Source organism: Mastacembelus armatus, chromosome 1 (genome assembly GCF_900324485.2).
Source record: "Mastacembelus armatus chromosome 1, fMasArm1.2, whole genome shotgun sequence".
NCBI lineage: Eukaryota > Metazoa > Chordata > Actinopteri > Synbranchiformes > Mastacembelidae > Mastacembelus > Mastacembelus armatus.
Window position 1 is genome coordinate 4,860,320 of NC_046633.1, and position 18,131 is coordinate 4,878,450.

Genomic DNA, 18,131 nt, shown 5'->3' on the forward strand with positions numbered 1-18,131 from the left:
AATACTGAGCACAGGGTCTGAATACTTATGACAATGTGATGTTTCAGTTTTTCTTTTTTAATAAATTTGCAAAAATTTCTACATTTGTTTTTTTCTGTCAAGATGGGGTGCTGAGTGTACATTAATGAGAAATAAAATGAACTTTTTTGATTTTGGCAAATGGCTGCAATGACACAAAGCGTGAAAGATTTAAAGGGGTCTGAATACTTTCCGTACCCACTGTAGAGTTACATGGGATCCTATGAGTCCTAATGATAAAAATATTTACACTACTGCAAATATTTACACATTTGCACTACTGATGTGGATGAAAATGCTCTGTAGACAATTGTTTTTCATTTCAATGGTTCATGGATCTTTAGCTTTTGTTACTAAGTAAAATGAGCCCAGGAAAGGTGAACTGATGTCTTATCATATTTCTTTCATGCATTAAATTTGGTCTTTCCTCTAAAATGGCAATAGCATGATGATGTTTTTTCAAGTTTTTTCTTCTCAAAAATCAAAGTAAAGATAAGTCAAAAGGAAGGGAAAAGCCACAGAAAATACAGACACCCTATAAAGTTTCAACCTTATGTCAATGCGTAGAGTATCATTAACCTTTGATAGAAGTCCACCACAGAAACAAATCTGAATGATAAGACTGAGGTAAGGCGTGGAGCCTGAAGCAGCAGCAAGACATAAACACTATGACTTCTTTCAACAATGTGTTAAAGACATTTCTTTGCACATTCACTTACCTACTGCAGCCTGTCCAGCAGTGGGGGCTACCAGCAGCACCAGAATGTGTTCAATGATGTAAGGCTTGAGTTTGTCCAGGTCAGTGGGCTGATCCCCACGTGCCGACAGATTAATCTGCAGACTGAGGCGTTCCTCGCTTTGGAGGCAGGACCCCTGGGACAGGACAGGAAAAGCATTCCAGTCACAAACCAAACAGTGTAGTAAGAAGGGAATAAACTTGAAAACAATGAGGAGTGAAGCTGAAGAATTAAGTAAATAGACACAAGACAACAAAAAAAGAGTAATTACGCAGATAAAAGAAAGAAACAATGTATGAACTTCAAAATTTAATGAGAGCAGTAACTTAGTCCTATTTCTATTCCTCACTATCACCCTGTGATAAAGTCTCTTGAGGCTGACCGATCAGTTAAGTTATCTCACTGCAAAGCAGAGCTTGTCTCAGTGGGTGAGCCACCACTTCACAACCTGTAGACTGATGCCTTGGCTTGGTGCCACTGACGCTCAAGGCCTGCAATAGCAAACCTAATCCCTTGAATCCATGGCTGCCGCTAACCTCCTATAAAGCTCATTTAATGTGTGACCATAAACAACACTCAAAAAACTGTTCTCAATTACAGTATGTTAATGAAGTCTTAAATAAAATTGAGGGGTAGGTGTTGATCTTGGATACAAGCCAAAGGTCACAGCAGTATTACTCATGCAAGAGAATGGAAGAATGATTTCAGTTTGTAGGATTATAACAATATAGTTCATCATGTGTATTGCACTACATGGGCACTGGGAGCACAGCATCAATTAGTGTGTCTTGAGAAAGCCATTAAAACTCTGGCAGGAGATCTCACTCTCCTCAGGGGTTCTGAAAGCAGAAGTTGCTCAGACGACAAGCCTGGCTGTCTGTTGGAGTTCTAGCCTAGCTGGCCTTCTATGCAGAGGAGTTGGTGTGAGGAGAGCTGTAAGAGAAGCTTACCTCTATTTTCGCAAAATAAAAACAAACAAACAGCAAAGGACTAGAAACAAGAAACAGTATGCTGTATATTGCCCTTTTTTACTTCAAGTTTCCTCAAAAAGCATGTGGCCCCCCAGTTTAAAACAACAAAGGAAGTGTAAGTTAGTTGACCTTCTGACTTCTGAAGACATGCATTTTTGTACTGGGAAACAACATGTTTAGTTAGAACTGACGACAATGGCTAATGAACTACAGAGAAGAACAGACAAACCTGAGGATTGTTGAACAAACTCTTCGGTAAGCTGCACTCCAGGAGAAGACCCAATATAGTGACGTTGGAAGCATCTTCCTGCAGGAAAAACAGACAATGGGGGGTTGTGTTAAGGTTGAAAAAATAAATAAATAAAAATAAATAAATAATCATTATATAACTTTTACAAAAATCAGAGTATTTAAATGAAATAGCGAGCACTAGGTATGTACTTTTATCTGTGTTGAATTTCAACTTTTGCATGACTGTGATTGGGGTTAGGGGCTGCCTAGTTCTAGATAAAAACGGCATTAATGTCTAAACTGCAGACAGCTGCTCTATTGTTTTGGATTGAATAAGAGTTCCACATTTTGCACATTTAGTACATAAAATTTAATAAACTATCCTATTCTGAATTCACATTTGCTACGATGTATATCTATTTATAATAATATGTTAAATATCCTACTAACAAAAAAAGACTTATGGCCTTGTCCTCTGGTTTGCTGTAAGCTGAAAAAGGTAGAAAGTGTACTAAAAAAAAGGTTAAATTAATATTAATACAAAAATACAAAGATATAAAAAATATTGACACATTAAAATTTGTGTGTACAATATGTTAAAACCTTTAGAATTTGAGAGAAAAAATACAATGTTCAGCATAAGCAGCAGCGGTCTGGGTGAGAGAGCTTGAAAGAGAGCTAAAATCTCTCTGCACTTGGCCAAGCTGACATTTTGCAACTGACACACCACTTCCTGTTGTGGAGGCGAAAACGTCTTTCATATAGCTTCTCACATACTTTCACTGCCTTGAACTATTTCAAAAACTATACACCAATTTGTCATTTGGCGTTTTTACATAGCTTTGAGATATGCGTGGGGAAAAAAACAAACAATATATTCACGTATATTTTTAACCAAGTAAAAATTTCTTCACATTGAATGTACACAATCAGCAACATCATAGTAGCAAGTACTGGCCACAAAGCCTGTGTGTGTGTGTGTGTGTGTGTGTGTGTGTGCGTGCGTGCAGTCATCTGTTCGTCCAGCCTGGCCGGAAAGAGGAAATCAGCTGTTTCCAATGATGAGCTATAGCCTGCACAAACCAACACCCACACATTTAAACACATACCTGAGTTTGGGTCAGCTTAATGCTCTGGATGTGGGGGAATATGAGCAGACTATCCTTTCTTTGGACAGACTTTAATGAACCGTGGTGAACTCCCACACCAAACACCTAGAAAAGGAACAGTTAATATTAATTTTTTCCAACACTGTGTGCATTATTCTAAATCCAGGCAGTCAACAAGCAAACAAAGTGTGGCTGAACTGAACTTCAATAATACTGGACAAATTAAGTTAGCTAAAAATGTAGTATCATAAAGAATAAGCGTTTTGGGATTTTATCAGCTTCTTAAAGAAAATAAAAACATTGTGAAGGTCTTCCCAATTTTATATGGTTAATGCAATTTTAAAACTCATTACCTGCGGTGCCGTGAACAGCTGCTTGTTCAATATCTTCAGTTGAACTATATTTAAGCTAAATATAGCAGACAATGCACAGCTAAAACTAGTGTCTGCTTTTGTGCTAACAGTGGTCCACCTTTTTACAGTCACTGGCATGTGTCCCAGTATTGTAGTAAGCAGAAAACGATTTGTGCTACATAACAGAGATTAATGGCACTATTATATTAATTGTACATAGGGATAATACTGGCTCACAAAATTAATAGATAAATGAGAAAGTGACAAAAATGCGCAATGAAAATGTGTGTTGTTACTGGAAATATACAAAACCTAAAACATTTATATGTCTTTGAAACAAAAAGGGAGTGGTGCTGTTGGAGGCTATACATGGTGAGTATCTGCGTGTCTGGGCGTGCCATTAATAAGTACATGTCAGAAACATTGGGGTGGAGGTTTAATATGAGATGGACAACATTCATAAATCACACTTCTATAGATTTTGGAGGAAACCTCTAAAGGTAATTCTTATTTACTATGGTCCTAGTGTGGTTGACTAACAGCTAAAAGATTCTGTCATAATCTAACTTTTAAGAACTAGCATAACTACTTGTAATGAACACGTAACAAGCATTACAAATTTTTCATAAGCTGCAATTTGAAAGACACATACAGTAAAAGGCCATTAAGTGTTTACCAAGATCTGTAAAATTCACAAAATATGTCCTGAAGGGTGGTAGCACAACCAGTTATGGTGGAACAAGACAGACAAAGAGCTGGGTGTGACAGTAAGCTCAGACCATACAGCAGTTTTAGCACGTTAATGCACATTCTTATACTGCCCTAATATAGTGCATTAACATCATCTACTCAGTTGAAATTAGAGCAAAAACATTTGAAATGCAATAAAATCTGCAAGAACACGTGACACTTTTAAAGTTTTGTTGACCCTGGTTATGCACTGCAAGCTATTTTAGGAGTGTAAAGGTCATGTGTGATCAACTTTCAAATAGCATAAACAACAGTCAGAAACTTCCTTTGATTGTGGGCATTTAGAATAAAACATGATAATCATTATGGATGCTGGAATCCATAATGATTCCAAGTGTAGTCTAAAATAGCAGGAATAGCAGCAGTGGAATTTGTTGCTATTTTGGATCTGAAACTATTAAATAAAACAAAGTTTGGTATGACCAATACTGTTTGTAAACTCTGCCAATAGAACCACTATGTGAGAATCTTTCTTTATGCTGGAGATAAAACCTGAGGGACAACAAGGACCACTTGTAGTAAAATGTGGAATTTCACCAACAGAATATGGTCTGAGATTATACAACAGGAGGTGCATTAACAGAACTGACCTGGTATGACAGCAGCCCATTGGCTGATGTGTTTATAAATAATGTGTTTTCTACATTGCCCTCCTCAGATGGGAGGAAAATTAGTTTAAAAGATGCCTTCCCTCTGGGTGGGATCACCTGGCACAGAGAGGAAGCATAAGAAAATATGTTATTACAACAAGATACACAAACTATCTTTACAGTCTCCATTCTATCATTATTACTTATGAATATCTCGCGCACCCAGAGGGATCCACACAAGGACACTTACACTTCGGTGAAAGGAAGGTATGTAAAAATGCCTGCTGGATGTAAACATTGACAGCAGTGTCACAGGAACTTCCTGGCTGGGGTTGTGTATATATATGGTTTCAGCTCTTGGCAGCCCCAGCGGCCTGTAAAGACAGACAGAAAGCCATCATAAATAACTGGGCTCAGCACTGAGCTTTTAACCATGGGGCACAATGGCCATTTGAGAAACTAAGAATACAAACTAATATACGAGGGAAAATATTTACAGTATGAGTTTGCTTATTTATGAGTCCTAAAATGCATGTGTTAAATTACATAAAGCAGCTCCCTGTTTAACCCATTGCTAGTGGTTAATGTTAATATAAAAATATGCCATTTAACAGTTAACTTCCATTGGGAGACACTTATGTTGTGTGATCGTTTCATTGTTATGTTTCAAGTTATGTTTATAAAACATCGACCAAGAATACACCCCTATCTTTGTACTGTGCCATTTTTGATCTAAGACTAAAATCTTGAATCCACCATGAATTATTAACTAATTAGAAAATGTAGCAGTAATTTGGTCACTGAAAGGGTCACAGGAGTTGCAGAATAGCTAATAATTTGCATTACGGCAATATAGGGAAGCTACAAAATGCCTCTTTCTCAACAGATGGTTAACAAGTGAGAGCTCTTCATGCTTAATCTGAGAAAGGCCCCGGTGTCAGAATTGAAACCACATATACAAATAAGGACATGAAAAGGGTTGCCTCAGGTCTATGATTAGCTCTTTGATTTTCTGCTAAAATCTAGTACCTTTACACAATTTTTAACTTAGGAACAATCTACCAAGCTGCCAATTTGTTTCACTTATTCTACCTATTCTACAAGCAATTCATTAACCATGAGTGGCTGACTGAACTTTGATGTTTTTATGCTGAGTCTGTAACAGAGGTGCTGCTTCATATTTGTTGTTATATTTACATGTCAGATTTTATATCACTGTATTGCATAATATTATAGTGTAAAGAGTGTAAAAAGTGTTATTTTTTCATCAGTGATTGGCTTCCTGCACCGGACCTACAAAATCTACAAAACATATAATTCAGATAACAGGAATTTTCAAGTAGATAGAATAAATAGGAAAATGTTTGACTTGAAATACTTGGTAAAATGCACAGCAGACAATCTGAGAATTGCCTAAATGCTCTGCATAAATGCTTCATAGATGCTGCTGTCATAACACAAAGCTGGAAGGGCTAAAAAGGGAACTTGAAATATAACTACAAACTATTAGACGTACTATTACAAGAACTGGTTTTTCCAATCTGCACCTCTAGTTAGAATAAAGTAGGATGTACTATAAGGTTCCTAATAGCTTTTTGACAGTCCAATAGATTTCTCCCTTCCTTTGAGTGTCTGTTGTCTGTGAAGACTTCTTTCCTCTGATATTTGATATGTACAGATGGTAAACTATGCACCCTGGCCATTGAATGAACTGCAAAATATCATTATATTCAAAAATCCTTTATATACTGCTTCAAAAATAATATGTTTTACATAATTCTTAACTGTATTTTATGACACATCTTATGAAGATGAACATATTGTTATGACCTGTATCGTTTTTTTGTATGCAAAATTATTTGTGCTGCCGTCTTGACCTCGACTCTCTGGAAGAAGAGATCCTTATAGGAAGTCCTGATGTATTTAGTTTGGTGTCAAAAGTGGTCTGTATGAAGATGAGTGAAAATAAAGATGAGTGCAATTTTCAACTGTAAGAACTGTGCTGTGACTCAGGGTGGCCAATTCCATTTGAGAAGAGAAAAAAATGCCTTAACTTAATGTAAATTAACCCTGTAAAGGCTTGAAGTCTTCAACAATATTATTACCATATTCTTGACATTCATTTGAAATGTTCCATCAAACCTCAGCTGGAACATCTTTCATTTCCTGTTTATGAGGGTTCGATTATACTTTCTTTTTAAGCAGCTGAACTGTGTTTTAAATCAGGTGAGAGAGCGGATTAAGTTCATATTTTTCACTGTTTTTGCAAGTGCTTTCCAACAATTTTTCACAAACTGACATATAGTTCTGTAAACACATAGTCCAATGTCCAAACATTTATCCAATACTATTAGGATTTTTAGTCATTTTCCCTCTTACCCAATATAGGGCATAAAACATTACAAGATATTTGCTGCTTGGGAGGGTTTGCTTTAAACCAGAATAATGGGAACTGCTAACCATACACAGCGTTATATCTGATGTTCCAGCTATTTGGGGCACATGGAAACAAAGTGAAGTCCTTTTCGATTGAGGTCAAACTGCTCCAATATGCGCCTGGGCTCTGGGTCTACTTGAACATCCTTCCTGTTGCTTAATATTCAAAATTCCCTTTTCTTTAAGAAATCTCCCAGTTTTCTAGCACTGATTACAGTGACAGGTCCCATTGTGACACCACTCTTATTTTGAATTAAGACTGTGGAGATTCCTGCCTCTCTCAAGGTTGAAATGGCAAAATGTTGTGCATTCTGAGCTTGTTAATTGCTGTGCAATAAAGGAATTTTAAGTGCAAAATGAATGATCTCTATTCTTAAGACATCACATAAAACCAAGAACTGAAAGCAACACTTACTGCATCCCAAATTCCAATGCTGGGGGCTGAAAATGCAAAGGCCTCCCATTCTCCTGTGTATATGGAGAGGAGCTGGTGGAGAGAAGAAAAACATTATGTGAAAGGGCAGCAGGCAAAAAAACAAAAAAAAAACTAACAAAAAAAAACTAACATAAGCTATTTCTGTATTTTTCACTGACATCTTAAAAAAGAACATTTTTGCTCACTTCTAATGTAGACCAAAATGGCAGGTGCATACACACCCCTCTATGTTTTTCTCCTACTGCACAGGATATGAGAAAAGTCAAATACAAGCAACAAAGAGTTAAGGCAGAAAATTCAACTTGCAAAAACATCACATCTGAATATGTGGATTTAATGAAAGCAAAGTATTTTTATTGGTAACGGTGTGTAAGATCCTGTGCTCTGGGACTGGGTGCCTGGAAGTAGGGAAACAACAGCTGATTTGTGGTTGTATCAGTATGTGAGTGTGTGTGAAGAGACTGAACCCTGTTGACAGAAGACTCACACAGCTGCTGACTGTCAGAAGCGAGCAAGTGGACACACTATAGTGTATATATACAATGTAAAATTGACACTAAATCAAATCAAAAATTTCCAAGACCAATCCAGTGCTGCAGCAGATGTAAAAAAAGTTCAATGGTGGGGAGTAACCTTTTCCAAACTTGACTAAAAGATTATGAAAAAACAAGAATGTACAAACAAAAAGAAGATGCAGAGTGAACAGCAGCTGGAAGGCAGAATGCTCTAGACTGCATTCTTCTAGACTGACAGTAGCAACAGTAGAGCCTGCCATTTCATACCATAACTGCTCTTCTTGCAGTCACACTTCCTTTAAACACACAGGCAACCCTAACCCTAACAGGCAGGCTCAGCAATCTAAGTGTGGTTACAAATATACACAGGGAGTTGCTTCAACTACCAGCTTCTCCTGCATATTACTGCTAGCTAAACTAGCTCATTCAATTCAATTAAAAAAACTTTACTTATCGTCCCTTTATTTGCCCTTCGGGGGATAAAGAATTGAATTGAAAAATGAAATGGGCTCCAGGTGATTATTCACATCAGTAACAGTTCCTCATATCAGACTCCAGTAAGCAATTCCAACAGCTAATTATAGCATTTTGACTTCTGTTATCATTAGGCTGACTAGCAAGCTGCAACACTGGTGTGCATGATATGGGAAGAAAGCAGGTATCATGGGTACAGTAGAGGAAGTCACACACATTTGATACAATGCCAGTGTCTGAGTTTTGAGATAAGACTTCCTGATTTACACCTATCTAAAGCATCACTGGTGACAGACCCAGGCTAAACTCCAGATGAAAAAAAAGATAGAGTTTGTAAGTAGCAAACCTTGAACAGGTATTGTTAGGTATGCATGCATACACAAAACACTGTTCATTATTATGCATGCTTAATTATGCTAGTGTGCATGATTTCAAAACACTTCAACATCAACAGCATTAATAACAAAGAATATTGTAATACAAGGCTTACCCTCGAGGCAACAACCTTTTTTTTTTTTTTTTACATAACTTCGAAGACCACATACTTTATGTTATATTGACATATCTGTCTCAGATTTGTATATATGCCTCATTGTGCGAATAAACATTAAGCCTCCAAAGTAGTTTCGTAACATTTCATTTCATAAAAGACATCCGATTATTGATGTGAGGTTTGCATGATGAAATAGTGTCACATAAAGCAACTCCTAATACCTGGAGCTGCACAATTAACATGACTGAAAGGTGGAACAATTATTCTGTAATTGAACCAAGCAAGAACACAAGCGTTCCCTGTTAAGTTGCTTTAACTACTTATATCACTTTTAAAGACTTTCTCCACAACAAATAGGAATACAGACATGGAACAGTACACTCTATAAGTTACATAAATTAAAATGTTAGAGGATGCTACAATTAAAAAGTTCACTTAGCAGCAATTTGCGAATCCCAATTGCAATAGTGGCTCCTTTATTTTTTCTATAATCATGTATAATAACCCATTTACATAAAGTGTATTACAGGCCAGATACAGTATAAAGGTCAACTGACATAAAATGGGTAATGAGGAATAAGGATATAACTTTATAGTGGAGCGTCATTACACACAGCACCAATAATTACCCTCTAGATTCACTGTTGACAGCAAACACCCCCCTAAAATGGCACAGTGATTGTCATGAAAAAATATAATGGCACAGCACTTCAAAAAGGTTGCCTACCCCTGATCTAGAAGATAAGTATGTAACGTCCTACTTGTTTGCTGTCAGAGAGCCTATTTATTTTACACCACACTGTTGTCAAAGTATTTGGATCAACTGAAGATTTTTGTAACGGATTTTGCAACCAACAATATGTTTCCACCTCTGAACCAGACAAAGCCATTCATGCACCTGCATTGAGACTAGGACTGAGCTGTCACAATGGCTCCTACTTTACTACTGGCTTGATGACAATGGCGTTTCCTCTTCTGTCTCCTTGCTGCTGATATAACCCAGGCAGTTATAACTAAAAGCAATACTGCAACACAAACAACCACAAGCAATCCAGCAGTGGTGGCTGACTTTATAGGAGACAGACACTGTCTATCACATTCCTTATGATGCAAGGGCTTCTCTCATAACCCACCAAACTGAACAACTTCAAACACTGCTGTGGTGTGCATGAGCTCATGATAGGTCAATTAAGAAGGGGAAATGAGTGTACTCTTGTGTAATGGCAGACTTTTGATATAGATCTAGGATTAGTTTTTTTTTTAAATCTAACTGAAAACAGAAAGTTATGATCTTGGATAAAGGACTGCTGTAAAAGACAATGGTTAGAAAAGCATGACTTAAATAGTAGTAATGTCAGGCTTTCATGACATAAGGTTTTTATGTACCGCTTTAAAAGGTGGAGGGGGAATTGACCTTGTCACGTATATTATTAACTTAATATTTTCTCAGGTCAACAGCAGCTTCTCTTAAAGAAAAACTCTCAACAAATGTACCACTGAGCTGTAGTCAAAGAGTTCTGTCCACTGTCATAGTACAAAAATAACAAGTTATGTTTGGCGGTATTTGATCCCTTGGATCCAACACAAATAAAGTGAAGGTTAGCACTGGCCTCAGTCATGCTCTGGGGGAGAGGTTACAAGCAGAACACCAGATTAGGAGAACTGGTTTTCAAACATTTGCAGGAGACCAGTATACACAGATTGACATAAGATGATGAAATTAAAAAATTATTAAAAGAGCTAGGACATTTTGATACAAGACTGGACTCAGAAAGCGATATCATTAACCTCTGTATCAGCAGCCTGCTTTGCTCTTTAGGTGGGGAGTGAGTGATGTCAGGCCTGCTAAGTGCCTGATAACCCAGGCATTAGAACCCCACAGCCTAAAGCTCTGGAGCCCACAAGGTTAGCCAGCTCTAAAAAGACTCTTTTCACTATTAAGTAATTGTTGGTTGCATGTAGACCAAATAAACTTTATATGAGGCCTGAAAGTTTGTCAGTTTAAAAGGAGAACCCCAGAGATTCATTAATTCAGATTTTTCAAAAACAAAGCAACAAAAGATATATATTAGCAGATATTCAGATTTTTTCTTCCAAGAATGGGACATGCTCCAACAATACAAACTCCTATAGTTCCCATAATGCAAGTTGGTGGCATATTTTCATTAGATTGATCCTGACTGGTAACAAAGCACATCTTTAAATCTCAAGTTTGTAATGCAGACTTTATGCTTGTAGAGTTATTTTATTCACTCTTTGAAAAGCTCCCTCAGTGCCTGAGTAATATTTGTGATGCCTAGTAAAATGACATTTATATGAAGAACTGTGCATGATTTTACCTTAGAAAATATATGAATGGCACTGCAAAACATTTCTTTAAAATGTTACATCACTTGATGCAGTTTTTACATACAGTTGCAAGGAATTGGTAGATTGCACATCCTATTTCTATTTGGACATCAAACTACCTTCATATTAATACTACAAGTACATCACACTATCATGCCAGATTACATAATGGCATGTTTTTGAATTCTAAACATTTTGTATAAACAAGATGTAACTAATGTGATAATATGAGACAAACTTTTAGCCAGGAAACAAGTGTTAGGAACTCCCTTAGGATATTCAGATATGCGACAGACTAGGCTCATTACATACATTACTGGCATTGCTTCTCTGGACAGATAAACGGGGAGCAGACGCAAACACAAATACTAGAATGTACTGTATGTGGGACTTAAAAACGATTTATTTAAGATCAGTAAGCGGGATAAATACACCTCAAGGCTTGTCTGTTTCTGAGCAAGCACTAGCTTGCCAGCATTATACAATAGCATCATTGAGATTTTGCTGCAAACATCTTCTTCCTGAACAATTTTCTGTGGCAAGAAAACAGCTGCGAAAGACAGCCCTTCCCTCTTTTTTCTTTCAAGGAGTTCTAAAATTAGCTAGGAATTTAGTTTTATGCCTCTTTAACACTCGACCCCAAACTCTCCCTGTCACACACCCCCTCACTCACCAACATAAACAACAAAGCCTGCATACAAGGAAAGACTTTCTAGAAATCTTTAGTCCTTTTAGGGTATAACTATACCATGTAATTTGCTTATGTGAATACAAAATATGTCACCTTATAGCTACAGTTAATCATTAAATAAACATTTTGACAGATCTCTACTATAACTGATTGTTTTCTGAATAAGTTCATATTAAATTGCAATACAATTTCCCCCAGCACTTCTTGTCTGTGTGTTACCACACACAATTGTCCTTTGGTGTTACAGAGGTTGTTTTTCCATTGGGCTGTTCACAAACCAAGCCTAAGCCACAGTTCTGCTTTCATTGTGTGTTGTACAGTAATTCTAGTCCACACTATACAAGAGAAACACCTCCGTATGATGCAATTCGCAAGGCTCTATGTTAGTTTGGGATTTGTTTGTAATTATTATGTGGCTTGGTGGAAAATCTCCCGAACAGGCGGAAACCTTTCATCAACTTCAGACAACTGCAACTGTATGAATGTGTGTGTGACCTTCTCTGACTGATGTTTGAACTACGAATATTACATGGATATGGGTTTTTTTTGTTTGTTGCCATTTTCATCTGGGTTTGATGGCTGTCAGGAATGTGTAATACATTACAAATGTGTGAAATAAATCACAGAGTTTCAGTTTTATGAATTTCTCACAAATGCTGAACATAAAAATGGCTTGCCTGTCTTCGAGAGGAAGGCCATCTTTTCTCCGCTCCTTCTCCACCTGAAAAAGAAAAAAAACATGGAAACATTTCAATTTATAATTAGCACACTGCAACCCTTTGCCCTTACAGTGTGTGACACTTGTGGGATGCAACTATATTGGTTTGCCAAACTATTCTGGTTACTAAAATTATTTTTCATAAGTGGATTAATGCATACTGACACACCAACTGTTCTGACAGACTCCATTATACATCTGCATTTTAGTTTTTGAAATGTGGCTGTGTTTTGCATAAAATATGACCTGTAAATAAACAAGAAAATTCAAGCAAAACTGGATTAGCCTCAGGAAACTTTACCACCCCAACTTCATCTTAGACAGCAGGCAGCAGATTTCATCTAGTGTTCGCAAAAAAACTGAGAACACATTTTGATCCATTAGTTAATATTATAGTTTTGTTACAGTTATAGTGCTTCAATGACAAGTAAAATTCTCTAAACACTAATAAAAAAAAAAAAAATTATACATTAGTCACACTAATTTCAATGCTACATTAGCAATGGAAGAAAATGACATTAACACACATGAAAAATGACAGACAATAATACACTTACTGCAGACGACAAATCTTCCTTCCAGACATTTTCACAATTGTCACAAATCATGTCAATTTAACTTATTGGAAACATCTAGTTACTCTAAAACTTCCACATGGTTCATATGATTGCCAGGCCACATTAAAGTGTCCATGTCAACATGCTCGTACTGAATTCATTTCTCTTGATGGGACATTTAACCAACAATGTACTTTGTTAATTGACAACTAACACGTTACAACAGTGTAGTTTTGGGTGAACCAAGCTATGAGTGATAACAGTGTGTTATTTCAAGCAGAGAAGAGCACTTTCAAATATACACATCTGTAGTACTGCATGAAAATTACAGCAGTAGAACACACTAGAACACTGTTAAATACAGTGCAGGTTATGCACAAAGCCTACAGAGATAAGCTCAAGTTTCTTCAAGAGCACAACATGCAGTTTCCATAGGAACAACCAGAGGCCCTATGACTCCATCATGACTTCATGATCACACCACAAAACAACACCAATGGAAAACATATGTACATGTACACATGTATGCTTAGCGGTTGTGCTGTATGTGCAACACTACCATGGATCCTGATCTTTCATGCGTTCCAATTTTTCACTCCTTGGCACTGCTCTCATTGAACACAAACTCCAAGCACACACATACACACAGTTATGAACGCAGTAACGTTGGACAACTTCACAACAGTGACATTCTCTGTTTATATAATAATACAGGTCTTTCAACTAAAGAAAGAGCCACACTGTTTCTACTAAGGTAGTGACCCCTTAAATGTCATTTGTTATGGGAACACAAAGTCAACTGCAAGCAGCATGTAAACATAAGTTACCTCTGCTTGGAAGACATTTTAAAAAAAAAAATCTATTTTGTTATTTGAACTGTAACCAGTTTTACATTAAAATGACATGTCCTTTAGGCTACTATATTTAATAATAGAAATCTTTGATCTGTAACTAAACTTCCCATATACAAATATGACAAGTATTATAGGTATAGGTTAAAAAAAACTAAAAAAAAAACTCCAATTGATGTCAATATTCTATTGTTCACTTTATCCTAAAATGACCCTAGAGTCTTTAAAAGGTTTGCATATTAATGACGTAGGTGAATGAGACAAATTATTTTCCAGCTGATTAAGCAAAACACACTACTGCTGCTTGTTTCAGCAGGTGAGCCATTAAAGCAAGACGAATACTCAAAGGCAGTGCAGCAGCATTTGGAAAACTAGACTAGATTCAGAGATTTTTAATGAATACAGGGATTTAAAACATTTATGACAGGAATTTGTATTCACCACACAGAAGAAAATCTAAATTTATCTATTAATAGGGGGCTGGAAGCCACCTATTTAGACTTAAAACCAATCTAAACATGTGATTCAACCCAAAACACAAGTCAATGTTTACAAAAATCACGAGGAGGAAATTAAGATGGCAACAACCACAGGCTCTATTTATGTACAAGTTATTCCAGTTATGATGCGTGCAAACCAAATTTGATATCCAATTTAATTTTAACTGTGTATTACTGCTTGTCACTCTACCTCTTGCATCACCACTTCAGTAAGACTGCAGTGGGTCTACTTAACCAGCTGAGTACCAACACGATTGCGGTATAGAGGAAAGACATCCATGTTATGCTCCATTTCACATAGCCCATGTAATTGAGACAGTCACTCTGTTCACTGCAGCCTACCTAAACAGGACAGCGAACAATGTCAACAATTCTGCCATCTGCCAATTGATTCACAAGGTAAAGATAAGTGGAAAAAATACTTCCAAACACTGGTGTGCTCTCCCTTCTTTTGCAGTTCTGCTCAAAAATGTGTTTTAAATTAACTTGGCCAAACCAACATTAAAAACAATCTTCAGTGTTTCATAAAAGGATGGAAGTTACTTCAGTGTGAAGGCTGAGAAGCAAGTTTAAATAATACTAAATACAGAGTGGAAGGATTTTTATGGAAGGTAGACAGATTGAAATTTTCGTAATGCATTAAAAAGTGTGTGGTCTATGTTCTGTTATCATTTTGGCTTTTTTCACCCGAAAAGCAACTAAATGATCAATGCTGTTCCCCTGTTTACCAAGAACTGCAGAAAATGCCACACCTCCAACAGGTAACATGACAGTCAGCTGGTGACCTCATGACAGGTTATCAGTAAACACGGCTGCTGTTTGTGTTGGTCTTGTTCCATTATTACTTCATCACACACCTTCACTTAAACATGTTTAGGAAAATGTAACTTGCAGCACTGCACAGAAAAAAGCAAAAGGTGGCCTCCTGCTCTGATTGAATTTCAGATTTGCGAATTATACTGTGGATACAAGCTCTATAACTGTGAAATTTGCACAATGGTATAATCACAGTCATATGTCACGGTTCTTCTCATAAAGCCAATAAAGGAGCCCAGTCCAACAAGCTGCAAAGCAGACCTAAACATAGTGGGGAAGCACCAGGTACACACGTGTTCCTGCATCTGGTTTCATTTGGAAGCTGGTGTTAGGTGATGTGTGTTTTGCATGTTGTTAGATTCTCTCAATTCCTCCTCCAAATACAACCAAGAACTAAATTAAGATTACCTGAAGCGGGACAAATTGGTCTGCCTCCTCTGGTTGCCAGACCTCGACCACGCTGGTGGACATCTGACTCAGAGCTTTGTGGGGGCAACAAATTAAATCAACAGTCAGATGTTGGGTAACATAGAAAAGACGACCTATTTAGATGCTCCATATCTCAGGATTAAAAACATTGCAAAATACTAACATGCATTATTATCAGAGGCTATTACAAATGAATACACTGAAACGGAGTAACAGTCTCTCAACCAAGTGAGGAAATGACTTCTCGGGCTGACTGACAAAGGCTGTTTGCTAGCTGCTTGACTAGTTAGCAGGAAGGTTAGCTCGGTGGCTAACGAACTTGTAAAATACATCTCTCCTGCTACTGCAGTACACACACGACTGTTTAGCCGGGAAGAGATGGCTTAAAACACCGTGTGGCATTATTACCGTGATCACATTAGCCGTTAAGTACCCTCTAAGCCCCGATAATATGTTACTTCCCTGCCTGACAAGTTGTTTCGTTTAACCTAACAGCACAGGGAACTGGCAGCTAGCATGAACTAGCAGGCTGATAAAACATTAGCTACAACCATCTTACAAGTTGGCGAATATCAAAACACGCCAAAGTCAAGACTCAAAAATGCATTAATAATATTTTCGTGTTTATTCTGAGTTCATATGCCGTTTGTGCAATTTAGCTGGTCACCCATTTTCCAGTCCAACGTTTTCTGTCAAGTCAGCCTAGCTAACTTAACGTACTTTTTTTTTTTTGCAACGGTCGTTTTAACGTTACACCTCCGGAGCGGAAAATAAAGGGGAGTACAAACCTTGCAGCTGGGCCCCTCCGTGCTGAATACATGGTAAAAGTAACTGTAGTATTCCTAGTAGTATATTAATCCACGTTTTCCTGTGACTGTGGCTGCCTTGTTGGAAGTCCTGTAGCCCCGCCATGCTGCCCTCTCAGTTAGCAGCCTGCCTTGTGTTTGGCTGGGCTGTTCTTTCTTTCTCAGCAGCAGCAGCAGCTCCGTCCCACTCTTCCTCCCCGCCTGCTCGCACAGCACGGACCACCACAACGGGGCTGTTTACGGGTCTGCTGCTCCAGATAAAGCAAACAAAGGTGACGAAAAGGCGTTTTACAAAGATATGCCTATAAAATATACCCGCCTAACAACTAAATGCTGAAGTTATGAACAAATTTGAGATACTTCACAGAGGTTTTTCCATGGTATGCTCTTTATTTTAGAGGGAAATGTTCAAGGCTGGATTTAACAGGGCAAAAACATTGAGCTTCACAGGCATCCAAATCACTTGTGTCCAAATAACGGCCTTTATGGTAAATGTATTGGAAACTACACTAGCTGATTCATTCTACACTGTGAATGCAGGGTTGTATTCTACCATAGAGCACTGTCAAATAAAATTATCTTCTGAACTGAATATTCAATCTATAAAGTTGCCGTTATACATAAATACTGTACATGCATTTTGAGATGCTTGTACATCTCATGTACAATCTTTATACTTATACACATTGAAGAGAAAAATATAGTAGCCTTTGCTAGACAGATTTGTACTCTATTGAAAAACATAGAAACTTTCATATATCTATGACTATGCAGTCCCACCATAGTTGCCTCCTAAACTCCTAAGATTAAAATGATCCTTTATTTCCTAAAAAGAGACAAGATTAGAAATGCATTGTTTTCTTAACCCATTAATCGTTCACACAACTCAAGACTTTAACCTTCTAATGTTTTAAATCTGCTCATATCAGTTGAGTAAAAGTACTTGGAACAGAAAGCTTTTTATACCTCTTATATAAGAGAAAGTCTTTGGTCACCATAATTACTAGGTTCACTGTACTGTACCTTTGCTTTGCTGATCTCTTGTGAAGATAAGACATTTAACCAATTAAGCTGCAATTAATAAGTCCTTAACCTAATGACAGTGAAGGAAAACTATGCAGTCTTCCTCAGAAGCTATGGCATTTGGCATGTCAGGCTCATGAATCATATTCACGACAGGTTGGGCAGGTACACACATGAACATTAACTCAGGTTACTCTTCTGTGGGTGTGTCACCTACACCTAACAAAACTGAAGCTAGGCTTTTAATATATTTTTTTGCTGGATAAGGGTTATCTGCA

General features: G+C 37.3%; 1 protein-coding gene across 2 annotated transcripts in view; it reads right to left on the reverse strand.

Annotated features, from left to right (window-relative positions):
* The window catches only part of tmem131l (transmembrane 131 like), a 29,075-nt gene extending 11,014 nt beyond the window's left edge, over positions 1–18,061 (reverse strand). For both annotated transcript variants that reach the window (XM_026302608.1, XM_026302607.2), the window contains exons 1-10: positions 17,854–18,061; positions 16,813–17,078; positions 16,004–16,077; positions 12,831–12,874; positions 7,611–7,682; positions 5,010–5,133; positions 4,760–4,876; positions 3,067–3,171; positions 1,956–2,033; positions 738–891 (exon numbers count right to left, since the gene is read on the reverse strand). In XM_026302608.1, coding sequence (XP_026158393.1) covers positions 738–891; positions 1,956–2,033; positions 3,067–3,171; positions 4,760–4,876; positions 5,010–5,133; positions 7,611–7,682; positions 12,831–12,874; positions 16,004–16,077; positions 16,813–16,936 — 892 coding nt within the window. In that variant the 5' untranslated portion in view covers positions 16,937–17,078; positions 17,854–18,061. The remainder of the gene's footprint in view (positions 1–737; positions 892–1,955; positions 2,034–3,066; positions 3,172–4,759; positions 4,877–5,009; positions 5,134–7,610; positions 7,683–12,830; positions 12,875–16,003; positions 16,078–16,812; positions 17,079–17,853) is intronic.
* Positions 18,062–18,131: the final 70 nt, after the last annotated feature.